This window comes from Diabrotica virgifera, chromosome 8 (genome assembly GCF_917563875.1).
Source record: "Diabrotica virgifera virgifera chromosome 8, PGI_DIABVI_V3a".
NCBI lineage: Eukaryota > Metazoa > Arthropoda > Insecta > Coleoptera > Chrysomelidae > Diabrotica > Diabrotica virgifera.
The window spans coordinates 95,044,987-95,066,256 of NC_065450.1; the positions used below are offsets into that span (position 1 = coordinate 95,044,987).

Below are 21,270 nucleotides of genomic sequence, written 5' to 3' on the forward strand. Positions count from 1 at the left end.
AAAATTAAATCGGCACCTGGAAGTAACGGTCAATTAATTTTAAAAAAAATGAAATATGTTTTCGACAAGAATGAAGGTTTTTCGTTTTTATCTAATGTTGCTAAAGTTTTGAATGGGACATTTTCCGAGGAATTACAAATTATGCCAGATTTATTATCCGCTCTGAAATATGCTCCAATTACATCTGTCGATGTCGAACGTTCGTTTTCAATGTACAAATTAATTTTAAGTGATCGAAGACATAGTTTTAAGACCGAAAATATTGAAAAACATTTAGTTGTTTCTATTAATGATAAAATTTTAAGTGGTTACAATGTTTAATTATTAATTAGCAGTTATTTAGTTACTAGTTTATTTATACTAATGTGTAAATATACCTGCCGTAAGTTAATATTACGTTAATTTACTTTGTACAATAAATAATAAATTATATTCCTTTATTGCCTATATTTTGCCTAAATGTTAATATTCCTGCCTTTTTTAATAAAAATCTTTGACTATATAGGCGCATTTTTCTTCAATTTTTGTTGCCTATAAATCCGAGCTTTACTCATCAGGTAAATGACAGTATGCGGCAGTATAAACAGTACTGAAATGAATATTGAAATGTTTAGAATTATTTATATATTAGTATATTTATAATATAGCCTTCAAACATTATTCACGACGACGTTCCCGATAAAACAGATGTTAAAAATGCCCTCTGGCACGAAAAAAACTTTAATTCTAATCTGCAATACCTAAATGTAATACTGTGGATCGGTCTGGCCCCTTCAGTATTTCTCACGCCTACGCATCAGATGGAGTTAGGTCAGGTGAGTGACGGTCTCCCAAAATGATCACGGAGTATTCGAAAAGACTCCCGGGCCGTGTGATAGGTTATCCTGTCCTTATGAACCCAATATTGGTTGCTAGACCATTTTCCCAACCTTTTCCGTATTACCGAAAAAACTACTCCACGATAAAAAAAATTTTCTGCAAAACTGAGAACCTCCTGAAGGATCTAATAATAACACCACATTTGCATACTTTATAACTAAATTAGGAAACAATTCAGTACGTTGCGCCCCACAACACATACAAATTTGAGGCATACGCATTTAAGTACTGTTTATTTTGCCGCATACCGTCATACCGTATAATATAACGAAGAACACATCTATGCGACCACGATCGCGATCGCGTCCACGATTGCGATGGCGATCTCGGTTTCTGTAGAAAGCGAACACATCGGAGCGATAGCGACCTGCGATTTCATTAGTATAAATAATAATACAGTTGGAAATATTGTGTATAAAATGTGCGATATGCAAGAAGAAGAAGCACTGCTTGTTGCAGTATTGTTGGACGAAAAAAGACAATTCAATCTAATTTGAAGGCATGTAACCTATATTATTCGAAATTAATTCGAACAAAGAAAATTAATAAACGGTATGTTTTTTCCATGCAAAAATACATTAATTAATAGTTTTAACTATTTATAATGGGAAATAAGCCACAATATTATTAAAAAATGATTTTTATTAACGTTTCGACGCCAAAATCGGGTGCCGTTGTCAAAATACAAAATACTACTAACATAAACAAAAATGTTGTTGCTTAGTAAAAAAATTCTTCTAATAATTTATTTGACTCATTCATTTATATCGGCAATTCAGATACATATGATACATTTTAAAGTAGAAGACTTTAAAATGATATTGCCAATATTTATGATTTGCGTTCCTGGGACGACTTTAGTGAAAGATAGTTCATTCGATTACATGAAATCAACCCCAACTCAAGAATATCCGTCACAAAAAATCATACCATGTGATCTGCCTTTAAAAAGACAACCACATGCAACGGTGACATTAAAATTCTCGCGTTAGAGATCTCATAGTAAATCACGAGGGAAAACCAGGAATAACCTCGTGATACTATCCCGACATCGTAAGTATTTGGTCTTACATTTAATTTACTCTCAAAATTAATACCAAATTCTGACTTAAATCTAATTTTTGTTTAAATTATAAATAATATCAATAATACATGGATATATAAGTAATACTAAAATATAAAATATGTACTAACTCGACTATTGACTTACTAATTGTGATATTTTCTTTCTATTGACTTCCTCTTTCAGTATGTGTATCCACATCCTACTGCATTCCACCGAGGAATTTGCGACACAATTGGTTTCGTTTAGCATAATTAGAGCCGCTTCTTTCATTTTTCTCTTTTTACTATCTGTTTCTTTCAGGACTATACTTGAATCTCTCCACTGAACTCTATATTCATTATTCCATGCGTGTTGACATATTTGAGATCTATCAAATTCTCTATTTTTAATATAAGATTGATGTTCACTTATTCTAACGTTTAATGGTCTTGATGTTTCACCTGTATAAAACTGTTCGCATTCACAAGGTATTTTATAAATACAATTCTTTGTCCTTTCTTGTTCATTGTTAGGTTTAGTTTTAGATAGAATAGATCTCAATGTGTTGGTTGTTTTGAATGTTGTTGAAATGTTGAATTTATTTCCTATTGTCTTAAGTTTCTCAGATAGTCAAGATATTTCAAGATTGGATCAAATGGAACAGAACAACATAGAACGGGATCCTACAACATTCACAAGAAATAATACGAGGAAAATATCAATACCATACATAAAAGGACTATCCGAGAAACTTAAAACAATAGGAAATAAGTTCAACATTTCAACAACATTCAAAACAACCAACACATTGAGATCTCTTCTATCTAAAACTAAACCTAACAATGAACAAGAAAGGACAAAGAATTGTATTTATAAAATACCTTGTGAATGCGAACAGTTTTATATAGGTGAAACATCAAGACCATCAAACGTTAGAATAAGTGAACATCAATCTTATATTAAAAATTTGATAGATCTCAAATATGTCAACACGCATGGGATAATGAACATAGAGTTCAGTGGAGAGATTCAAGTACAGTTCTGAAAGAAACAGATAGTAAAAAGAGAAAAATCAAAGAATCGGCTCTAATTATACTAAACGAAACCAATTGTGTCGCAAATTCCTCGGTGGAATGCAGTAGGATGTGGATACCCATACTGAAAGAGGAAGTCAATAGAAAGAAAATACCACAATTAGTAAGTCAATAGTCGAGTTAGTACATATTTTATATTTTAGTATTACTTATATATCCATGTATTATTGATATTATTTATAATTTAAACAAAATTATAGTAAAGTCAGAATTTGGTATTAATTTTGAGAGTAAATTAAATGTAAGACCAAATACTTACGATGTCGGGATAGTATCACGAGGTTTTTCCTGGTTTTCCCTCGTGATTTACTATGAGATCTCTAACGCGAGAATTTTAATGTCACCGTTGCATGTGGTTGGCTTTTTAAAGACAGATCACATGGTATGATTTTTTTGTGACGGATATTCTTGAGTTGGGGTTGATTTCATGGAATCAAATGAACTATCTTTCAGTAAAGTCGTCCCAGGAACGCAACTCATAAATTGTATATGATTGTATCATATGTATCTGAATTGCCGATATAAATGAGTCAAATAAATTATTAGAAGAATTTTTTTACTAAGCAACAACATTTTTGTTTATGTTAGTAGTATTTTGTATTTTGACAACGGCACCCGATTTGGGCTTCGAAACGTTAATAAAATCTTTTTTTTTGGTAAAATTGTGGCTTATTTCCCATTATAAATAGTTAAAATTGTAAAAATGCCACAAGAAAATAGCTTCAGAACAACATTAATTAATAGTATTATGACTGCTTTAAAATAACTTTATTTAAAGAATATACAATACTTTAAAACTTTTACAACTTAAAAAAAATTACATTAAACGTCAAATATAGCTGATCTGTTATTTGTCAACTTTCTATACACGAACACAACTTCATACAGTTTTTAACGTTCCAGACGTCACTAGTTATAAAAATAAACATTGCAACAAGTGAAGGGTCCAGGACTGTAATAGTTCAATGTTCTTATGTATCTAGTAGGGTGGCGGTTACTGTATATCTAAATAGAAAAATAATTATACTAAGATTTCGTCACTTAGATCAAAAACGAAATATTTTTTATAGCTCATGAGAGATAGGTCTAATTTCCAGAGCACCACATCAGAAGACTGCTTAGTGTTTGTTTGATTTCTTTGTTCAAATATCATTGGTAGGTATTACCTCCATCCTATTGTTGCATGTTTATGGAAATTTATTTATTTGCCAATAACATAAAAAAACTTTTTTTTTCCAAATTTGAAAGCTGAATTTATTATATTTTAGGTATATTAATATTAATTCCCCTATTCATTAAAAAAACTAAAAAATTATAGATAAACGTAGTTTGAATAAATTAGAATTATTATTAAATTTTAGCTGTACTTACTGGAGTAGTCAGTAATTTATAGGTTATGACTGGAGGGACATTATTTACTTTACATCCGCAACTTGCACAATTCCCTTTGGTAGCTACAAAAAAATATTTTTATATAGTACTTACTTACTCTACCTAGATGTTAAAACCTTTTATTAATGGGTATATAACAGAATATATCTATATATCCGAATTTATATGTATATTCGTTAACCTATATATCCGAAAGGCTCTAAAAATGTACATTCTGAAAATCCAAAATGTATATGGAACGTAATTTTACTAATTATTATTAATATGTTTGAAGCTGCTAAATATTTAAGTAGAAATTGTCGGACCAGACAACCCCATTCTAGGGGTATGTGAAACGAAATAGCCAGCGTCACGCAACCCCACCCTACATGCGAGATACTATAATCCGGAATTTTCAATTCTGTCCACCTGACGAAATTGAAAAATGGGCCAATAGTCCAGGGCGCATCTGTTTTGAGATGGACGTTGAGAGGTGACTAAAATTTTTTTGCAGAAATTGCTTGAAAATAACTCAAATAATAATATTTGAGTTATCCTCCCACTCAAAAAGCTCTAGAACATTGTTTAAATAATCAAAATATCAAAATATGAAGGAAAAATTCGATATTTTCTTCGTTTTTTGATTATAACTTTAAAAATATTCATTTTTGAGAAAAGTTGTACTTACATGAAAGTTGCGTAATTAAATTTCCTACAATATAGAATTGGTTAAAAATTTTAAAATGATCACCTAGTGGAGTCAATGAAGGTGGATATGAGTTATTACCTCAGATTTCGTTGAACCTCCATCGATTTTCATAAAAATTGGTGAGTGGTTAAAGGATACCTCAAGGAACAAAGGTGACATAGTGCCAACTTGCGCTTTTTGCATTTTAGGGGTGAAATACACCCCTTTTTTAAAAATTATTTTTTAGATTTCTGAAAGTGCAGTCACTGTAAGTTTTCACTTCCTATTTCGTTGAGCCTTCATAGATTTTCATGAAAATCGGTAAATAGTTAGAGGATACCTCAAGCAATAAAAGTTATATAGCATTAACTTGCGCTTTTGCATTTTAGGGGTGCAATACACCCCTACTTTTGAAATTTAAAAAAATGCAGATTTCCGCATTATGGCGCAAGTAATCTCGTTTAATTAAAAAAAATTAATATTTTTTTTATATTTATGTGCATGAATTACATTTTTTTTTTTTTTTCAAACCTTATAGCAACCAAAAATCCGAAAATTAACAAGTCCAAAATCACGGAAACCTTATTCTTCTATATTTCTGAAAGTGTAGTCACTAAATGTTTTCACCCACGATTTCTTTGAACCTTCAAGGATTTTCATGAAAATTGTTGATTAGTTAGAGGATACCTCAAAAACAAAAGTGATATGGCACCAAGTTGCGCTTTCTGCATTTTAGGGGTGAAATCCACCTTTGTTTTTAATGATAAAAATGCAGATTTCAGCATTCTGGTTCAAGCAATCTCGTTTAATTAAGTAAAATAAATATTTTTTTACATTTATGTGCATGATTTATAATTTTTATTAATTTTTCAAACCTTATAGCAACCAAAAATCAGAAAATTAGCAAATCGACAATCACGAAAAAAATTATTCTTTTATATTTCCAAAAAGGCAGTCACTGAAGGTTTTCACCCCTGATTTCGTTGAAACTCCATCAATTTTCATGAAAATTGGTAAGTAGTTAGAGGATACCTCAAGAAACAAAAATGATGTGGTACCAACTTGCGCTTTTATCCTGGGGGTGGATGTTACCCCTTCTCATGGGTGAACACTATTTTATTAAAAATAACCCCATAATTAGATAGAGTAGTAAATTCTCAGCAAACTTTCTTTTATCAAGTTTTTAAATTTTTTATTTAAATAATATTTCATAATTTAATAAAATATTATTGGTACAGTAAAACCTGACAATAACGGCCACTAAAAAATAGAAAACAATTGGCCGTTATAGAAATGTGGCCGCTAATGCTAGATTTCCGTTTCCACAAATACATAAAATATAATTGAAAATTTATTTATTTTAGTAATTAAAGCAATTCTAATTAAATATAATTCTACAAACAAACGGAACATACCAAAACTAAATTCAATTTACTACAATATAAAACAATATCTATACGAAAAAACAACTACAAGAAAAACATAATTTTTGTTTGTTTTACATTTTTTTAGATAAACGAAACATACTAAAACTAATTTAATATAGGTAATACATAATATAAAACAACATACTATAGCTACTACGAAAAATACGCTTATCACTAAAGTATCGTCGTACTTTCATGATATATTCAACAAAACCAACTTGGTACGGCCTTTAATTAGATATCGCAAATCACTTTGGCTGATTTTGTCTGCATATATATTATGTTTGAGGAATCCCTTTTTTTTGGTGAGACTGGATATAGGACATTTCTCAAGTATGAATTCACAGTCATGGTATATCGTTGCTATACAGGGATAATAATCTGTGCAATGCTATGGTACAGGCTACGTTAAATATAAAGTAAATGTGGAAGATATACATTGTGGAAGAAATGTGGAAGTTATTCATATTTAAAATAATTCTTCTTCTTCTTCTTTCTCATAATCCTTAGTGCCCTTCAGGGCGTCGGATGTCGGGTTCCGCCTTTTATCCACTTCTTCCAATTGCTTCTATTGGTGGCCAGGTTCTTCATATCCCTCATACTGATGTGTCTCCTTTCACCTATATCTTTAATCTGGTCCATCCATGTCTTCCTCGGCCTTCCCTTTTTTCTTTTGTTTCCCATTTTGGCTTCATGTACCTTCTTTGTAAGTCTATTTTGCTCCATTCGTTGTATGTGTCCAGCTTAATTGTTTGTTTTCGATCTTCCTAATTATCGGTTCTTGTTCCAGCTCCCTTCTTATATCTTCATTTCTGAATCTGTCAAACTTCGTAACTCCGGCTATTCTTCTCATGTATTTCATCTCGGTCGCGTTTATCATTGATTCATGTTTCTTTTGGACAATCCATGTTTCCGCCCCATATGCCATTATCGGATTTACTATGCTGTTATATACTCTGAGTTTAGTTTTGTTGCTTATTTCTGACTTTCCAAAAATTGTATTATTTAAAGAGTAGTACACGCTAGTTGCCTTCTTCAGTTTATTACTTATTGCCAAGTCCGTTTTCCCATCATCTGTTATTATATTTCCCAAATATTCAAAAGTAGATACATGTTCTATTACTTTTTCCTTTACTATTATATTAGTATTCCTTTCTCTTTTCTCATCTTCATTTATTATCATAAGTTTTGTTTTGTTGAGGTTCATTTTCATTTTTAATTTATGAATCTCTTTTTGCCAAATATCTATTAGTTTCTGCATTTTCTCTACTGTGTCTGTGATTAAAACTATATCATCAGCGTATAGAAGGGAGTTGATCTTTATTGCATTTAAGTTTTTATATCCTACTATGTATTGAAGGTTTCTTGTTTGATCTTTGGTATTTTTGATTAAAGTATCCATGACTATTATAAACAAGAGGGGGCTTAGTCCATCTCCTTGTTTAATTCCCTTATCCCATTTAAAAGTGCCTGATCTTTCTCCATTTATTTGTACTTGGCCTTCTACTTCCATATATATATATAGATTTTATGACTTTTATCATCTTTTTTGGTATATTATAGCTCTCCAATATTTTCCACAATATTTCTCTGTTTATTGTATCAAATGCCGCCTTCAGATCGACGAACATGAGAAATAGTTCATTCTCTTTAAGGCATTGTCTCTCTATTATATTTCTTATGATGTAGACGTTATCGTTTGTTTGACGGTTTGATCTGAATGCAGCCTGTTCGTCTTCCAATTTTTTCTCTATCACTGATCTTAGACGCTTCTCTATAATTCTCGTGTATACCTTGAAGGCGACCGATGACAAGCATATTGCTCTATAATTCTCGCATTCATTATGTTGTCCTTTTTTGTATATTGGTAGAACTATGTTCTTCTTCCAGTCATCTGGGATTTTCTCTGTACTCCATGCTTCCTTGCATATCTGTAATAGCCAGTCCTCTCCTTTTTCACCCATCCATTTTATCATTTCTGGATCTATTTGGTCCTCTCCTGCCGCTTTTCTAAGTTTAATATTGTTTATAGCTTCTTCCAGTTCTTCCTTCCTTATACTCTCTGGTTCCTCTTCCTCCTCCAGTTCTGGTCTCTTTCTTCCTGCTTCATATCTTTCTACTTCTTCGTGTTTGAATTTATCTTCGTAGTATTGTTTCCATACTTCTACTATTTCTGTAGTCTCTATTTTCAATTGGTTATTTTTATCTTTGATTCCATACTGTTCCCTGCCTTCTTTCCCTCTTAAACCCTTTATACGGTTCCAGAATTTTCTGTTATCTGTTTTGTAATTTGCTTCCAATTCTTTTCCGAATTCTCCCCAGCTCAGATTTTTCGCTTCCTTTACTGCTATCTTTGCTCTATTACGTTTCTCTATGTATTCTGCTTTGTTATTTTCATCTCTACATTGTTGATATTTTTTCCAGGCTTGCTTCTTTTCCTTTATTATTTTCTTTAGTTCTTGACTCCACCATTCTGTTCTCTTATGATATTTATTTATTGACTTTTTTCCCCAAATTTTCTCTGCTGTTTTATATAGTGCGTCTTTTAGTATTTTCCATCTTTCTTCCATATCCAATTGCTCTCTTTCCAGCTCCATTCTTTGCAATTCCTCATATATTTCTTTTTTATAGTCATTTTTCTCTTTCTCTCTTTTCAGCTTCTTAATATTTACCTTAGTGTATGACTTATCGACTATATTATTGCTTTTTCTTTGTAATCATTTCGGCTACGAGTAGCTTGTGTTGAGTATTTAGTTCTGCAAATTTTTCTGTTTTTATATTTTTGATAATATCCATTTCTGCAGGAATCACAATGTAATCTATTAGACTTTTAGCATTTCTTTCTTGTGCTTCAAAAGTGTATCTGTCCTCCATATTTTGATACCAGCATGTATTTCCAATTTTTAGGTCGTTATTTACATAAAATTATATCATCTTCTTCCCATTTCTGTTCTCAGCTTTTTCTCCATACCGCCCAAGGCTTCCAAGTCCCTTGTTGATGTCATTTCCAACTCTAGCATTCCAGTCTCCCATAATAATTATGTACTCAGTATCTTCTCTCACTTCGTCTAAAGCTGTTTGGAGTTCGCTATAGAATTGAGACATTTTCTGTTCTTCTGTGCCCTCGACTGGTGCATATATTTTTATTATGCTAACTAACTCGTCTAGTTTTATACTCACGGTAATTATTCTAGAGTATATTGCTTGGTACTTTACAACTCTCCCACTCAGATCATCCGTGATTATAAAACCGACTCCCTCTTTTGCTCTTTCCATTTCTTGTACACCTGAGTAGAAGAGCTTGTAACCATCGCCACATCTCATATTTCCTCTTCCCTTCTTCTTCGTTTCGCTCAGGCCTAGGATGTCAATACCGTATGTTTTCATTTCCTCTGTCAATTCGAATTCTTTACCATAAAGACTTGTGATATTCCAAGTACCTATTATTGTTGCTTCCTTTCCATTATTTTCGTTGTCCTTTTCCATTTGCGTTGTCTTTTCTACTAGTATCTTTGCAGTTTTTGGTGCCTGTGTTATCAGTTTTTTGAGTTAAATGCTCCTCCTTCTGCTGTTCTTTTTGTTTTTTTTATTTGCTGTATTTCGTTTCCTGGGGATCTTTCACTCGTTAGAGTTAGAGGATACCTCAAGCAATAAAAGTTATATAGCATTAACTTGCGCTTTTGCATTTTAGGGGTGCAATACACCCCTACTTTTGAAATTTAAAAAAATGCAGATTTCCGAATTATGGCGCAAGTATTCTAGTTTAATTAAAAAAAATTAATATTTTTTTTATATTTATGTGCATGAATTACATTTTTTTTTTAATTTTTCAAACCTTATAGCAACCAAAAATCCGAAAATTAACAAGTCGAAAATCACGAAAACCTTCTTCTATATTTCTGAAAGTGTAGTCACTAAATGTTTTCACCCACGATTTCTTTGAACCTTCATCGATTTTCATGAAAATTGTTGATTAGTTAGAGGATACCTCAAAAAACAAAAGTGATATGGCACCAAGTTGCGCTTTCTGCATTTTAGGGGTGAAATCCACCTTTTTTTTTTAATGATAAAAATGCAGATTTCAGCATTCTGGCTCAAGCAATCTCGTTTAATTAAGTAAAATAATTTTTTTTTTACATTTATGTGCATGATTTATAATTTTTATTAATTTTTCAAACCTTATAGCAACCAAAAATCAGAAAATTAGCAAATCGACAATCACGAAAAAAATTATTCTTTTATATTTCCAAAAAGGCAGTCACTGAAGGTTTTCACCCCTGATTTCGTTGAAACTCCATCAATTTTCATGAAAATTGGTAAGTAGTTAGAGGATACCTCAAGAAACAAAAATGATGTGGTACCAACTTGCGCTTTTATCATGGGGGTGGATGTTACCACTTCTCATGGGTGAACACTATTTTATTAAAAATAACCCCATAATTAGATAGAGGAGTAAATTCTAAGCAAACTTTCTTTTATCAAGTTTTTAAATTTTTTATTTTAATAATATTTCATAATTTAATAAAATATTATTGGTACAGTAAAACTTGACAATAACGGCCACTAAAAAATAGAAAACAATTGGCCGTTATAGAAATGTGGCCGCTAATGCTAGGTTTCCTTTTCCACAAATACATAAAATATAATTGAAAATTTATTTATTTTAGTAATTAAAGCAAATCTAATTAAATATAATTCTACAAACAAACGGAACATACTAAAACTAAATTCAATTTACTACAATATAAAACAATATCTATACGAAAAAAAAACTACAAGAAAAACATAATTTTTGTTTGTTTTACATTTTTTTAGATAAACGAAACATACTAAAACTAATTTAATATAGGTAATACATAATATAAAACAACATACTATAGCTACTACGAAAAATACGCTTATCACTAAAGTATCGTCGTACTTTCATGATATATTCAACAAAACCAACTTGGTACGGCCTTTAATTAGATATCGCAAATCACTTTGGCTGATTTTGTCTGCATATATATTATGTTTAAGGAATCCCTTTTTTTTGGTGAGACTGGATATAGGACATTTCTCAAGTATGAATTCACAGTCATGGTATATCGTTGCTATACAGGGATAATAATCTGTGCAATGCTATGGTACAGGCTACGTTAAATATAAAGTAAATGTGGAAGATATACACTGGTTATTCATTTCAATTTAATTTGATTGTTTTTTAATCGTTTACAATATTTAAAATAATTAAAGACATAAAGTTAGGAATTTCAAAAATAAATTCAGTTCTCACTGGCAGGGTGGGAAATAATAAAGTGCCATACAATAGCATGTCATTACAATGCTCATTACAGGCATTACAGGCTAGTGATTTAACGAATATTCGTATTCGCATTCGCGAATATTCGCATGTTTTTGCATATTCGCATTCGCATCCGCATTCGCGAAATTTGTGCAAATGTTTTGCGAATATGAAAACCAGAAAAAAAAATAATTTTAAGATAATTTGAGGATAATAAAATCAAAATCTATTCACTTCTCATCTTTTTTTATTAAGAAAAGGTAACCTAACCTCAAACATTTAGCCACTCTCAAATGGAAATATGCAAGACACAACAGCAGACAAAGAGACGGAAGATGGAATGAAGCGATAACTCACTGGAGACCTTGGGACTACAAAAGAGGAAGGGGCAGACCACAGACGAGATGGTCGGATGACCTAAAAAGATACGCAGGGACCAGATCGACAGCATTAGCACTGAACCGAGAAGAGTGGAAAAATAAGGGGGAGGCCTACGTTCAACTTTGGACAAATGATGAGCAATAGATAGATAGAACTTAACCTTGTATAATGACATTATCGGCCTTCACTTTTTTTTTATTATTTGGTATTATGTAATAAAGCTTAAGATTGAAATCGATTTACACTAAATATCAATTAACTTTTCATTATACATTTAGGAAACATTACAAAAATAGAAACAAATTAAAAAAAAACTGTATATTCGCATTCGCATTCGCGAATGTCGGTAGCAGATATTCGCATTCGCATTCGTATTCGCGAATGTTCAAAAAATGACATTCGTTACATCACTACTACAGGCTGCTCCGTTTGAGAAAACTCATACTCTCAAACTTTGAGAAAACACTCATTCAGTTTCGACCAACCCTGTATTAGCTAAAATTAAACGTTTTGCTAGATTAATACTTTTAACAATAATAGACTATATTAAAAATCACTTGAACATAAATTGATTTTCTGATGTCAAATCACTACAATTATACAGGGGGTGAATATTGCTATGAAATTTGAAAAAAAAACGTAATTATCTTTTAAACTACTTCGCATAACATCACAAAACCTGATATTTTAAGAAATAAACCATAGAGAAGAATCCAAAAATGTAAAAATATACAGGGTGTTCCATTAAACAAAAAATAATTTTGTTTTACCCTGTCAATATGGGTGGCCCTGTATATTTGGAAATGTATTTAAATTCTGATATTATCTATGCCCCAATCTCACCTAAATAAACTTTTTTCGTATCTCCTACAACACACGACTAATTGGACTTCCCACAACCTGTATACATGCAAAACCTCCGCTATAAAATTTTTTCAAAGAAAATGTTATTGGTTTTTTTTAAATAACTCCGTTAATTTTTGAAATATGAGATTTATCCAAAACCATTAAAAAGCTAAGTAAAAGGTCTATAACACTGTATTAAACATAATTTTCTAAATCCTTTATTTTTTTTCAAATACAAGGTGAAAGGGCCCCGGTTACATGGTTCTCGCAGTAAAATTTAGGTTTTAAATGTTTCTATCTCGGTTATTTTTTGTCGTAAAAAAATATTAAAAAAAGAAAATGCTTAAATAAAGTTAAAACTAAAATTTTGTTCTATACCATTTTTTAAGTATATCGAGTATTTTTGGAGTTATTATCAAAAGAAAATGAAAATCACGAAAATTTGAAAAATTCTAATTTTTTAATCGTATTTTTTTTTCAAAAATATGCATTCTAAACCGGTCAAAATTGTTGGAGTTATTACTCATGTTAAAATAAATAAAGTTTTAAATGGGTTACTATAAATTTTAATTTTTGTGAAAATGACGTATGTTTAATTTTTCATTCTCCCCTAAAAAATCTGAAAGGGTTCTCTTATTTCCATCATAACTTGCTTAATTTTGATGCTATCGACTTCTAATATAGCTTTTTTATAGTTACCTTTAAGTACTTTATTAAAATGTTTAGTATCTAAATTTAACAAAGTGCATCGTTTTCCTGTTATTTAAGCTTGAATACTAAGATTTGTGTACTCGTGAAAAAAAATATATATTCAATTGCATATAACTCACTTTGTATATGTAATAAAGGATTGTTCGAATAAGGAGCTTATTTATTTTTATATTATCTTCGATTTTGGTAATAACAACTTTTTTGAAGAAACTTATGGTTTTTGAGTTATTTATGAAAAACTGTTTTAAAACATGGATTTTTTTCAGAAAAAATCTTTAATAACTCAAATAACTCAAAAACTATTGATTTATTGGAATAACTTTATATAACAAATTTTACTTATAATTTATCCCTCTATCGATTAGTGGTATTATTTTTAATAAAATAATTTCCACCCCCGAGAAGGGGTGGCACCCCCCCCCCCCAGGGTAAAAGCGCAAGTTGGCACCATATCACCTTTGTTTCTTGAGGTATCCTCTACATACTTACCAATTTTCATGAAAATCGATGGAGGTTCAACGAAATCGGAGGTGAAAACCTTCATTGACTCCACTAACCCTTGTTGCAAAATAGCAGTAATTGCGGAAAAACCCTTAAAAAACAAGTATTCGCATTTTACGTTTTTCAACCATTTATGCTACACTTAGGAGCTTTAGGTTTTACCCAGAAAAGCTTTATAATATTATAAAACGATACTGTAAATTTCATTAAGATCGGTTCAATAGATTTTGCAAAATAAATTTTGCAATCCAGTTTTCTCAAAAAATTCATTTTTTCAAAATGTTGCAGGACTGAAAATAAAGCAGATAGCAAGTTGATTTTTTTTACATATAGAAGAATACTGTACCTTTCATTTGTAATTTGCAAAATTAAAATCGATTAACTACCACGGCGTCAGAAATTTTTTTAAATAAACATTAGTTTTTGGTTCTACGCGCAGGACAGCGGTGTTCGATTCACACAAGTTGATTTCCACCAAAATTTCTTCCAATCTTTATCTAATATATTATTTTCTTGCTCTATATTTTGTTGTATTTCAATATTTTAATTTCACAAAAATCAAACTAATTTTATTTTTGTTTGTGAAATATTGTTTAAACAATTGCATATGTTTAAAGATAATAAACTTTTATGCTCTAAGTAAAAATATATGAACAAAGAAAGTTTTTGCCAAAAAAAGTGTTATTTCAAAGGATAAAGTATGTGTTTTTTTGCAATAAACAAATTTATTTATATCGAAATCTACTAAAAATTAAAATGTATCAATCATTATCAAAGGTCATTGGAATGCCCAATCAGAGCAAACTATCCGCAAACTAGCACCAATAATTAATGTTTATTTAAAAAAAATTCCTGACGCCGTGGTAGTTAACCGATTTTAATTTTGAAAATTGAAAATGAAAGGTACAGTATTCTTCTATATGAAAAAAAAATCAGCTTGCTGTCTCCTTTATTTTCAGTCCTGTAACGTTTTGAAAAAATTATTTTTTTTTTGCGAAAGCTGGATTGCAAAATTTATTTCGCAAAATGTTCTGATCCGATCCTTATGAAATTCACAGGTTGAAAAACGTAACATTCGCAGGAATGGTTGAAAAACGTAAAATGCGAATACTTGTTTTTTTTTATAATTGATGGATTCGACCGTTACTTGATGGAAGTGAATTTTATCTAAAAATAAAGCACTGAAAACGTTTGTTTTCTATACTTCCACAAAATTTATTATTTACAACTATGTGACTACAGCTGTTTCGGCGAGTGCCTTTCTCAAGTGATATAATTTACAATGTGTTTGCCTTTTTAAGTCTCTAACTGAAGAGGTTGAGGAGTGGGTAGCTGTTTGTCTCGAGTTGGTCATTCAGAATTATATCTATATTTTTCAGTTTATTAATTTCCATAGATTCTAAAAAAGATAGCTTAACGCCTTTATTTTGAATATGCAGAATTTGAAACTCTTCATTGAAAGAATGATTATTGTCTAAAAGGTTAAGTGCGTATGTAGAAGTGTCTGTTTTTCTATTGTTGAAAGCCCTTTTGTGTTCTGCTATCCGTTTGTCAAAAGTTCTGCCAGTTTGACCTATGTACGTTTTCGGACAGTCACCACAAGTTAGTTTGTACACACCACTCTGTAGTTGCTTTCTCTTTCGGCTTTTATTGTTCTTAATATATTTGCTTAAGTTGATGTTAATTCTGAAAGCTGGTATTATTCCTTTCTTTTTTATGTATCTGGCTATTTTTGTTTTTATCTTGCCAGTAATATGTGAGAGAGCAGAAGGTACTGGGTTCTTTCTGTGGTGGTGGATACACTAATTTCAGGGCTTTCTTATGAAGTTTTTGATTTAAAATTTTGTTAACTGTTTGTTCGTTATAGCCGTTGTTTACTGCTATTTGTATAATAATGTTTAGTTCTATTTCGAAGTTATTTTTTGTCATGGGAATTTCTGTCAGTCTATGTATCATGCTATGGTAGGCTGCTAATTTGTGTTTTGTAGGATGGGATGATGAATTATGTATAGTTGTGTCAGTATGGGTAGGTTTATGATATACGGAGAACTCATGTTTGTTGTGTAGTCTGGTAATCGTTACATCTAGAAAGTTTATGGAATTATTCTGTTCTGTTTCTATTGTAAACTCAATATTACTATGAAGTGAATTAATGTATGATAGAAATTGGTAAACTTGTCTGTTAGTTCCTGTAAAGCATACTAGTATATCATCCACGTATCTCCACCTATATAAGAACTGTTTAAATACGGGATGTTTGGAAATAGTTGTTTCAAGTTGGTTCATAAATATATCTGATAGTATTGGGCTTAGAGGATTACCCATAATAAGTCCTCTTGAAATTAATGTGGAAGGAAGGATTATCTGGGGTACTTAGAAATGAGACACGCCAAGTTCTGTTCAATATTAACGACTAATTTATTTCAATACGTCACATAGGCAACTTACAATACAATACAATATGTTTACATTGGTTATCAACCGATGGCGCTACATGTATTAAAATACTTATTTTTTGATACATCTCAACACCCCCACTTATCAAAAAATCCAAACCTTCAAACCTAAACCTAGCCTAAATTTAGAATTTTTAACATTCTTCAACCCTTTAGTAAGGATGTCAGCCAACATTTCATCAGTACATAAATACTTCAATTCAGCAGCATTATTTTGAACAGCCTCTCTGATAAAATGGTGGCGGATGTCAATATGTTTTGTTTTTTGATGGAATACTGGATTCATACATAACTTCTGAGCGGGTCTACCCCAAAATCCCGACAGGCCAGAATCCTGACAGGTTTGATAAGTTTCTTTTTAAAATATAATTACATTAATTTTTTGTTTTTTGTTTATGGCCATCTGTTTTTTATTTTTTGTTACTAAACAAAAGTATTTTGTATTAAAAGTATTAAACAAAAGTCGGAATTTTTACTTATGCGAGGATTGTTGCATGTCGAGATTTTGGATTGTCGGGATTCTGGCGTGTCGGGAATCTGGCGTGTCGGTGTTTTGGCCGTCGGGATTTTGGCTGTCGGGATTTTGGCTGTCGGGATTTTGGGCGGCACCGCTTCTGAGCCCCTTGATTGTCATTATACAAAACAACTGATTCCAGTGTTCCTTGAATTTCCGACAACAAATTTCTCAAATAAATGGCTTCCTTAGTAGCCTCCCCTAAAGCTACATTACTCTGCTTCAGTGCTAGAAAGAGCCACTGATTTCTGTTTAACACTCTTCCAAGAAATTGCACCACCCGAAAGTTTAAAAGCAAAACCTGTGTAAGATATTCTATCCAACATATTTGAGGCCCAACCAGCATCAACAAACCATGTTAAATTTAAATCATCCCTTTTGTATGTCAAACAAATATCTTTAGTCCCCTTTAAGTACCTCAACATCTTTTTAGCACATTTCCAATGATACTCATTATGACTTTTATTAAATTGACTTAGAAAACTTACACTATATGCAATGGCTGGCCTTATCAAAACTGTTAAAAACATTAAACTACCAATTAACTTTTGATATAAAGGATTTTCAATTTTTTCTTTGCATCTACTTTCTCCAAAATCAAAACTATCTATCGGTGAGCTCACAGCATTGCACTGGTCCATATTAAACTTTCTTAATAAGTTTGCAATATAAGCACTCTGGTCTAATCTAATAGTATCTTTATCCCTATGAATTTTCATACCAAGACACAATGTTAACTGACTTAAGTTTTTAATTTTAAATTTTGAACATAATTCTGCCTTTAATAAATCAGTTTCGGCTTTATCATTACTAAAAATAATAAAATCATCCACATATAAAACCACGACAACTAAGCTCTTATCAATTTTCTTAATATAGACACATGATTCATAATCTGATTTATTAAATGCTAGGCCAATCAAAATGTCATTCACTTTTTGATACCAGGCTCGAGAAGACTGCTTTAATCCATAAATGGCCTTTTTTAAATGACAAACTTTATTTTCATTGCCTTTAAAAATATAACCTTCTGGTTGACGCATGAATACTGTTTCTTGCAAGTCACCATTTAAAAAAGCTGTCTTCACGTCCAAATGAATAACATCTAAATCTAACTTTACAGATAAGGCTAATAACAATCGTAAACTTGAATACCTTATTACAGGAGAGAATGTCTCCTCAAAATCCACACCTTCACGTTGAGTGTATCCCTTAGCCACTAAGCAAGCCCGATAACACACCCAATCATCACAATCAACTTTGGTTTTAAAAACCCACTTACACTCAACTAAAGTTCCACTTTTTGGAGTATCGACCAACTCCCATGCATCACTTTCTGCAAAAGACTGCATCTCTTCATCCATGGCCCTCTTTCATCTGTCCGAATCTGGTCTGGATAGAGCTTCTGACACACTGGATGGAATATCTTCTAGATCTACTTCCTGCTGTTTATGACATTGGAATATCACATAGTCCTTGAAGACCTTGGGCTTCTTCGTTCTATCGGATCGTCTTGAGATACTTGGTATTTCTGGTGTGATCACTTTATCTGGAACATACTCTGGGTCATTTGAGTCATCTCTGAGGTCATCATCCAAAATATGACGGTTTTCTTCCTCATCTGAGAGTCTATCTGGGAATTTACCTTGGTCTGGGTCCCCCACTCTCAACGCAATCTCATTGCTTGGTGATTCTAAAAAATCAAAGTTTTTAAGCAGCTTTGGTTTTTCATTAATGACCACATCTCTACTGGTAATTACACTCTTCTTAATGGGATCATACAGTCTATAGCCCTTCACATTTTGACCATAACCAACTAAGAACATCTTCTCTGCCTTTTTGTCAAACTTCTGTCTTTTTTTCTTTGGGTACGTGCACCATTGCCTCACTACCAAAAATTCGAACATGACTCACATCTGGCTTTTTATTATAGAATAGTTCATATGGTGTTCTACCTTTAAGACCTCTGACCACAGACCTATTTCTTAAGTAAGCTGCTGTATTGATGGCTTCAGCCCATAACTGTTTAGGAAAATCTGCATCGAATAACAAGCACCTCGCCTTCTCCACCAGCGTACGGTTCATTCTCTCCGAAGTACCATTCTGCTCTGGGGTGTAAGGATTTGTTTTTTGATGTGTTATACCATTCTTACTTAAAAAAGATTCAAAGTCAGCACTACAAAATTCTCCTCCGTTGTCAGACCTAAAACATTTGATTTTGTGCCCTTTTTGGTTCTCAACTAGCAATTTAAACTCCTTAAACCTATCTAGAGCTTCACTTTTGTGTTTTAAAAAATAAACAAAAACCATCTTACTCAGGTCATCTTCGAACCAAAAAATATCTGGATCCTCTGATGGACATCACCTCCATGGGACCACACAAATCACCATGCACAACCTCGAGTAGTTCTGCAGCACTATTTCTACTACTCTTGAATGGTTACCCAGTCTACTTTCCCTCACAGCACACCTGACACAGATTATGCAAGCTTGTCCGCACTTTATAGTCCAAGCCTGCAACTGCCCCGTCCCTCATCATACCCAAGTCTCTAAAGTTGATATGACCGAAACTTCTATGCCACAAATCACAACCATCTTGAGAATACGTAGAGAACGCCACTGGCTGAGACTTGACAAAATTAAGTCTATAAACTTGATTTATTAAATCAGCTGTAGCTACACTTGTACCTTTACTATTAAAAATCTCACAACCCTTCTGGTTAAAAACAACCTTGTTGCCATTTAAAATCAACTGGCTCATCATCATCATCATACAGCCAAATTTGTCCACTGTCGGACATAGGCCTCCTCAAGATGTCTCCACCCTTCTCTGTCCTGGGCAGCTGCAATCCAGTTTGTCGCTATTCTCTTGATATCGTCGGTCCATCTGGTAGGTGGTCTTCCACGACTTCGTTTGTCCGCTCTTGGCCTCCACTCTAAGATCTTCCTTGTCCATCTGTTATCTCTTTGTCTTGAGACGTGTCCTGACCATTTCCACTTCAACTTCGTAATGCGCTTTATGATGTCTTCCACTCCAGTTCTTCGCCGTAACTCATCATTTCGTATTCTGTCTCTCAAAGTTAGGCCAAACATGGATCTTTCCATTTTTAGTTGTGCTACTTGTAGTTTTCTTATTGATGTTTTAGTCAATGTCAGTGTTTCAGCTCCATAAGTAAGCACCGGAAGTACGCACTGGTTAAATGCTTTTCTTTTTAGCTTTATTGGGATGTTTTCCTTGAACACGTCTCTTAGTTTGCCATATGCTGCTCATCCTAAAGCTATTCTTCGAGATAATTCGCATGTTTGGTTGTCTACTTATTTGTATTTCGTGGCCCAGATAGATGTATTTGTGAACTGTTTCGATATGACAGTCTTCTAGTGTCAGTGATCCGCTAGGTACTAAATTGGTCATCATTTTAGTTTTCCCAAAGTTTATTTCCAACCCTACTTTTTGAGAAACTCGTTGTAGTTCTTGCACCATTTCGTGGGCTTCCTTTAATTGGTCGGTTATTAAAACTATATCATCTGCAAATCGTAGGTGGTTCAGCCTTTCGCCATCGACATTCAAACCTCTGTTTTCCCATTCTAACATCTGGAATACATGCTGCATTACGGCATTGAATAGTTTTGGTGACATGTTGTCTCCTTGTCTAACTCCCCTTTTTAGTTTTATTTTTTGAGTTTGGGTATAGAGGTTTATTGCTGTTGTGGCATTTGCATATATATGTTGAATAATGTTGGAATATCGGTAGTCGATTCTACAATCTCTCAAAGCTCTTAAGATGGCTACCATTTCGATATTGTCAAAGGCTTTTTTGTAGTCAACAAATACTAGAACTAGCGGCCGGTTGTACTCCACAGTTTTTTCAATTAGGACCTTGCCAAGTTAGATGGTCATTTGTACCATACCCAGGACGGAAACCTGCCTGTTCTCTAGGTTGGCATGTTTCTAGCTTGTTCTCAATTCTGGCAGTGATTATTCGAGCAAACAATTTATACAGGTGGTTTGGAAGACTAATTGGCCTATAGTTTTCGAGGTCTGTTTCATCTCCTTTCTTATGTATGAGGAGCGT

General features: G+C 32.4%; 1 protein-coding gene across 1 annotated transcript in view; it reads right to left on the reverse strand.

Annotated features, from left to right (window-relative positions):
* The window catches only part of LOC126890760 (pulmonary surfactant-associated protein D-like), a 66,570-nt gene that overhangs the window by 34,145 nt on the left and 11,155 nt on the right, over positions 1-21,270 (reverse strand). Inside the window, exon 2 of the mRNA XM_050659936.1 lies at positions 4,390-4,472. Coding sequence (XP_050515893.1) covers positions 4,390-4,472 — 83 coding nt within the window. The remainder of the gene's footprint in view (positions 1-4,389; positions 4,473-21,270) is intronic.